The sequence below is a fragment of the Poeciliopsis prolifica genome, unplaced genomic scaffold, assembly GCF_027474105.1.
Source record: "Poeciliopsis prolifica strain line A6 unplaced genomic scaffold, Auburn_PproV2 SCAFFOLD013, whole genome shotgun sequence".
NCBI lineage: Eukaryota > Metazoa > Chordata > Actinopteri > Cyprinodontiformes > Poeciliidae > Poeciliopsis > Poeciliopsis prolifica.
The window spans coordinates 11,255,847-11,263,046 of NW_026562388.1; the positions used below are offsets into that span (position 1 = coordinate 11,255,847).

A 7,200-nucleotide genomic window follows, 5' to 3' on the forward strand; every position below is an offset into this window, starting at 1 on the left:
TAGTAAAGTCTTTGGGCTGAGGCATAATTTCACCTTCTAGCAGAAGAATGACTATAAACAAACAGCCTGAGTTAAACTGCTTACCACAGATTCTTTCCACTCAACCTGACTCAGATGGCAATAAAAATGGGCCAAACTCTAGAAAAGATTGCAGCTCTAAAAGTATTAACAGGTGATTCTGCAAAGTACAAACCTGAGGGCAAAGGGGGTAACTGGAACCGCACATAATACTTTTTAGATTGTCATTTTGAAAGGGATCATTTAGTTTCTTTTTGCAAATATGTGCAATGTTGTAACTAGAAAATGAGAAGTTCAAATAGAAACAATACTGATATGAAAACGCTCACAAACAAATTTGAACAATATTCATTATTCTACCAATTCACTTTGGGTTGAAAACCAACCCAGGGTAGGTTGAAAACCAACTTTCACACTGTAATAAACTTCAAAGGTTTTAAAGTTTCCATAAAGTGCAAAACTGTGAATAATACTTACGTTTTATGCAGCGGTTGGTTCCTGGAGCCACTGCCCAACCAGAGCAGCACTGCTGACCTCCACAGACATTTGGCCTGAAAGCACATGTACAAAAAACAGAGTGAATTAAAACGTTGATGGTATTTAAAAAAATAAATAAAAAATCCCCTTACACACTTTATAATCTATCTCCTTTCTATACAAAGTTGATTTTTGTGCAAGATTGTTGGGGTAACAGTCCCGATCGCCAGCAGAAAATGAAAACAAAAGGTGGGGTATACTATAGAGAAGTCACCAGTCTATCAAAGAGAGACAAACAAGTAGAACAACCACACACACATTCTTACCTAAGGACAATTTAGTATCTCCAATTAACTGAACATGTGTGAAATCTAGGCATGCACATGAACAACATGCTATCTCCAGACAGAAAGGCCCCAGACTAAATCTTCTTGAGGCAACAGAGTCAAAAGATAACTGTGAATTAGAGAGGATTCTCACAAAAAAATATATCTCTTTACTAATGATATACTTTCTAATCCTTCTGGTATGACTGGCCTGGAGCGATAACACTATCGAGAATAAGCTGCACCAAATTTGTTTTATTATTAATTTTTCAGAAATCCCTGTCGTACTGTGGACCAACAAAGTCCTGTTCTATTAGATGAGAATCCAAACTGAACACAAACAGTGTTATTTGAACCTGGCAGGGATTATCTGAGACACACGGGACATAAAAAACACCTCACATTTTCTACAAATCACTCAGCAAATGAGAGATGGCAAGTTTTAAGCAGTCTGAACTGGATTCTTTGCACTCTCTAATCCACACCTGTAGCCCAGGCCAAATTCTTGTAGCAAGGCAGATTAAAAAGGCACCAGACCACAAAAGCAACTCCAGAGCAGCAGTTAACGTGCTGAGATGGATCTGTGCCCCATCATTCTTTCACAAGATATTACAGTAAGTGGATGTCTGACTCATGGTGATTTGAGAAGATAACAGGGATTGACTCACTGACCCCAGATGGATTGCGCTTATTAGATGCTGCAAGTGTTTCGGAGGCGTCACGGGGATAACATGCAGTCATTTGGGCCCTCTGGCAAGCTCAGCTTTGTCATTAATCAAGCACATCAGGCCAAGCCCGTGCCAAAGATATCAGTCATCACATTCAAATTCCATCAAGGGATTTCTGTATGTAATAGAGATCCTAATGCAACAATACTACTAGGCTTCATGGAAAAATATGTATAGGCAGTTACACCTACTCCATTCTTGAAGTGGAGGGCTATCCGAAGCAACCTGAAATCGGTAATGTGCACTGAGAGAGAAAAAATGAGTCCAACTGAGTCAACTTGGATGTGATTAAGAGTTAAGTGTACCCAGATCTGCCAGAGTATGAAATCCGGTAAACAGAAGAACTGGAGAGGGAATTCCAAGAGGAAATGTGTCACACATTCACTTTCGCTAACCGGCAACAGATAATTCATCTGAAAATGCTTGAATAAGAACCATAAAACTCACCGTGCAGTCTACTTTAAGGCAGTGTTTCCCAGATTTATGTAACACCTCTTCAATGGTTCCCAGGACTAAAGGAAACCCGTTCATTCTATGTATTTTTGAGAAGAAAAATTTAGCAAAGCACTTACCATGTGCTTTTCTTGCATAGAGGAACTTCATTATAAGGGATCTCATATTGAGGCTGGGTATTTTACTTTGCACAGAGATTGAAATAGACAGATAATTTAAGCATGCATCATTGTAATTAGAGTTCAACAAGATTGTCCTTATTGGCTGAGGTGGAACATAAATAACTTTAATTCACACCATAGAACCTATAGATTTATATCTAACATGAATTGAGCTTGTGGTGATACTCTTATTTTTGACAGGTGGTATTACTAAAAAAATGACCAACTTCAGTGAATGTTAAACATAGGAAATGGGTGGATTAACTTGAATTTTTGGTGGATTTTCTCTAATCTGAAGAGACTCAAAGTGACACATGCTGGCTCAAGTGTTTACAGTGGTGTGAAAAATGATTTGCCCTCTGATAATCTGAAAGAGTACAAACCATTTCCCTCTGACTTTGCTTTGTAATAACACTTAAATGTTTCAAATTATTGACAAAATGTTGCTATAAAAAGAAGATTACCTGCCTAACTGCAGTAAGTAGTTTATTAATGGAAAGAAAGATTTTTCTTTTTTTTCAATTTGCTTGATTTGGTAAAAAAGTAATCACCCCAAAACTGAATTATGATTTCACTTTAATCAACCACTCTTTTTAGACAGCTGTGATCAACTGGAGTAGCCATACATACACCTAATTGTCCCAATTAATCAAGAAATCTCTTATAGATGCTGTGTGACATTATAAAGTAAACAAAAGAAACTCAAAAGGCCACATAATGTGATCTAACGAAATTAGAGAACAGAGGAGACGGAATCAAAGTCACGAACATCAATCAGTCTGGAGCAAACTGACTGATGTCTGTTCCACACTGTATAAACATCTATCAGCCCACCATATGTGAGTGAGGCAAAATTTCCAATAAATCCACAATGCAAGGTTGTGCATCCAAGCCTTGTTTTAAAAAACATATAAACCACTACCATAATCTCAGTGTTGTTGACTCCAGTTAACCACGATGAGAGCTATTATCCTCAACAGAGAAAACAAAGAACAGTGGTGAACCTCCAAGAGTTGTGAACCATCCAACAGTGGTGAACCTCCAACCTCCAACAGTGGTGAACCACCCCAGAGGTGGTCACCCCACCACAATTAATGCAAGAGCTCAACAATGACTCAATCGGGAGGTCACAAAATAACCCAGAATAACATTAAAGACAGAGGATAAAGTAGCGTCTGTGGGAAAAATATTTAGCGAAGAATTGCAAACAAAAGCAGAGAACAGTTTGAAACTCAACTCTCATTAAGAGTTTGAGGAGGATATTCTGTGGACTGATGGGAAGAAATTGGAGCTTTTAGGAAGGTGTGGATCTTGTTATAGAGTTAGGCTTGGTGTAAAATTAATAAAGCATTCAAGGAAAACATTCATACCAACAGTCAAACATGTAAGTGGTATCGTGATTATCTGAAGCTGATTTGCTGCATCAACACATGGCTGAATTGACATATTTTACCTAGCAGAAAGTCCTGATGGAGAATGTCCATTATCAATTTGTTTACCTGAGGTTTAGCTCACTTAGGTTATTCAATAGGAAAATTATCCAAAGGAGGATTAGGATTTATATCCAATAGACATCCTTTGACATGACATTGAAAAAACCATTCAATATTGTTGAATGAAAGTAATGCTGCAAAAAAAAAAAAAAAAAAAAACTGCACAATCCTGTCAGAATTGTAACTAAATTTTGTTGAGAGAAAGTTTGTGTTGCAAACTTTCAGGGTAGCATCAAAGTTGCAGAACAGTAGCTCTCCAGGGCTGGACTTGGGCATCCCTGAATAAGCCCATATGTGGATGATCAAAATCCACAATAAATCCACAATGCAAGTTCATCAAGTTTGTTTCTTGCATTTTGTTAAAATCTAGTTTTAAAATAATTTAGGTCAAATGTTATCATTATCCAGTTATCTAGTTATCTAGTCCTCACGTATAAATAAAACACTGAGATAAATGCAACATTATGTACACCACATTTTTTATAGAAAGGAGCTGCATCTCTCAAGTTTAGCTCGAAACTAAGCATGCTGTTCATGTTTCTCCAAACCTATTATCTGAATCTTCCTGCTTTCTATTAAAATAAACCTTTGATAAGCTAATCACATAGACAGTTTCCTAAACCCAAAAACAGCTCTGTAACATTTATACTTCACTGTCTGCAGCCTAAGGTGAGCCATTATAATCCCGCTCTGATTATTATATAAATATTCACCATCTCGTCGAGTTCAAGCCATGTCCCTGTGGAGTATGGAAGAGAGGATACAGAAGGCTTCATTTAACAAAATGAAAAGTGCTCCATTGTGGAAACAACCCATCATCCTTTTAGAGTTAAGCAGAAACCAAAAAAGAAAGAGCCACTGGAGAAACAGGTGTTTCTGATCATGGTGCAAATTTGCAAATGCTCATGAGCCAAAACTCTGGCTGAGCAACTATAATAAATGGTCACAGCAAGAACACAGAACAGAGGCCCACAGACTACAGTAGTGCTGCCGCTCTATTGCTGTGATTGATGTAAATAATATAGTAAGGTGTAATAATGGCAGTGTGATAATCCCATGTCAAACAGCACAAACACAGATGATCACACTGATGGCTGGTATAAAAAAAATTGCCATCACCCTGCATCTCAGTCTGGTATTCAGGTTACGCTGTGGAAAACAATAAGGTTCTGCAAAGGACAGTGAGGGATTATAGACACTCGTTACAACCATAATCTGAACTATCACTCCACAAACACAGATTCCTGTCTTAAAAATATTAAAATACTGATCTGTTAATATTATGCAGTGATATATTTCAAGCATTTTTTTCTGTTCATTTTGATGATCTTATGATTTAATAATTTATTACAGAAATGTCTGTCTCCTGAAATATATGCCCATGTGCTGTGCAGTATATGCACCCAATAATTGCTATACTCATTTTGGATGAATTACTGGAGCGGTGCTTTGGGGCATTTGAGTGATCAGTTAGTGGTTCTGTTGAAAACTTAAGGAAGCCCAAGTTCTATGATAATGTCCATTAGCTTTTCTGAATTGATTGGTCTGAGGACTGACATTTTGCTTGAGACAATGCCACATAGATTCCTTGTGGGATTTGTAAGATGTACAATCTTCTTTTCTCCTGAATCCAGTTTAGAAACTTCTGACAATATCATGTGACTTAATACAAGGAGTGCCACAGATGGTCCATGTTTTGGCCACGTTGTGAGTGGTGATTCTGGAAGCAATGACTCTAGATGCAGTCCACGCCTTGTAAATCTCCTGATGAATGGGTCTTGTTTGATAGTTCTCTCATTGTTGAAGGTTTTCCTATTGACTGCGCATCTTTTTCCTCCCATACTTTTTCCTACCATTAAACTTACCATTCATATTCCTGGGTATGACTCAATGAAGAGACAGTTTTGTCAGCAATTACTCAATTCTCCTTATGGAGAGGCAGCAATGACTGCTGAAAATCTGTCAAGTCAGCTGTATTTCCCATGATTGTCTATTCATTTTTTATTGGCATTTTATTGTATTTTGTATGTTAAAGGCACTATAATTTGGGTTTTTACCAGACATATTCCAATATAATCTAGATTGACATAAATGGATACTTGAAATATATCACTGTGTGAAATCTATATGCGTTTCTGACATATTGAAATAACTAGACTTTTCACATTTCAATTATTTGGAAGGACATTGTATTAGCACACAATTAAATCACAATGAATTGTTTTGATTTGACTCCATAGCTAAATTCGCAGCAAGGCTGCATTATATTGAAGAGCATTTAGCATAATAATGCACACAAAACTTTGTAGCTCTTGTTACATCATTTGCTGGTTCCCATTACTGGAAGAAAATTCTGCAAAAGTGGGCCACAACCGCAGTACAGTAAACCACAGGACTGTTGGTAGACTGCTAGAGTAAAATAGGTCACTCAAATTCCTGTTCCTGCTGCTCCGCATGGCTTGAAAACAAAATGTTTGTGTGTTTATAATGGAGCAGAAAGATGTCACTCTTACCCAGCCAGTCGTCTGGTGCTGGACGAGCCGGGCTTGCTGCTTTGCCTGCGGTTGACTCTGCTCGTTTGCGGGTGTCTGGCTGTGCGCTGCGCTCTGTCGTGCGACGATGAGACGAGGTCTTCCCCGGATGCGCCAGCAGCGTGAACCGTTTCACCTCTGGATGCTGACGCTCCCCTTGTCGTGCGGGGCAGAGCTGTCGACTGGCTGGCGGTAGGTGTTTTCGAGAGGTCCAGATCTTCTTTGGGAGAGTGACCCTGACTGATCTGATGGTCCGGGACCACCTGGCTTGCCTCGGTCCTCCCACCTGTTGCCTCCTGGTGACCGTCGCCAACCCGCAAGAGCGCAACACTTAAAACCATTAAAACAGCTAATCCGGTGCGCTCCATTTCGGTCATGAAAAGTTTTAAAAGTAGCGCACAAAAAGTTGCAGATCGCGTTACAGTTTTTATCAAGACTCACAAAAACATGAACAATTTTTTTTTTGTTTGTTTGTTTTTTTTTTCACAAAAACATCCTCTCCCAGCAATGAAAGACGCCTGGATACCTTTTCATAATGCCCAGGTAACACTCTGTCTTCAGGTTCTCAAATCACCTCCTGAAATCTGTCCAAGGATAGAAAAGAAATCTCCAGATTTTTTGTTTATTATTATTATTATTTTAAGCAAACATTATTCAATCTGTTTTAGTTTATGGTTAAGAGGAAAAGTAGCGCAGAGAGAGCAGTGGCTGAAAGGCTGCTGAAGCTGTGCTCCAAGTGAGAGTTTGAACCGTGCTCCCATGAATATCGCCTCCTCCTTGGATCTGAAGTCACTGGGAATTTTTTTTTTTTTTTTTTTTTTTGCAGGGGATTGCATGCGCTCCGCAAGAAGTAACACCCCCTTGTGTTGCATCCACACACAAGTCCATGTGGCCACACATTTTTCCCGCTGCCAAGTTACATGATGGGTTTCTTACTGCAACTCTTTTGAACGCAGTTGGAATGAGCGCGGATGCAGCTGCTTCGATCATTACCGTCAATTTATATTTGAACT

General features: G+C 38.8%; 1 protein-coding gene across 1 annotated transcript in view; it reads right to left on the reverse strand.

Annotated features, from left to right (window-relative positions):
* LOC129365281 (latent-transforming growth factor beta-binding protein 1-like) overlaps window positions 1-6,906 on the reverse strand; it is a 103,469-nt gene extending 96,563 nt beyond the window's left edge. Inside the window, 2 exon segments of the mRNA XM_055038405.1 lie at window positions 496-569; window positions 6,170-6,906. Coding sequence (XP_054894380.1) covers window positions 496-569; window positions 6,170-6,564 — 469 coding nt within the window. The 5' untranslated portion in view covers window positions 6,565-6,906.
* Window positions 6,907-7,200: the final 294 nt, after the last annotated feature.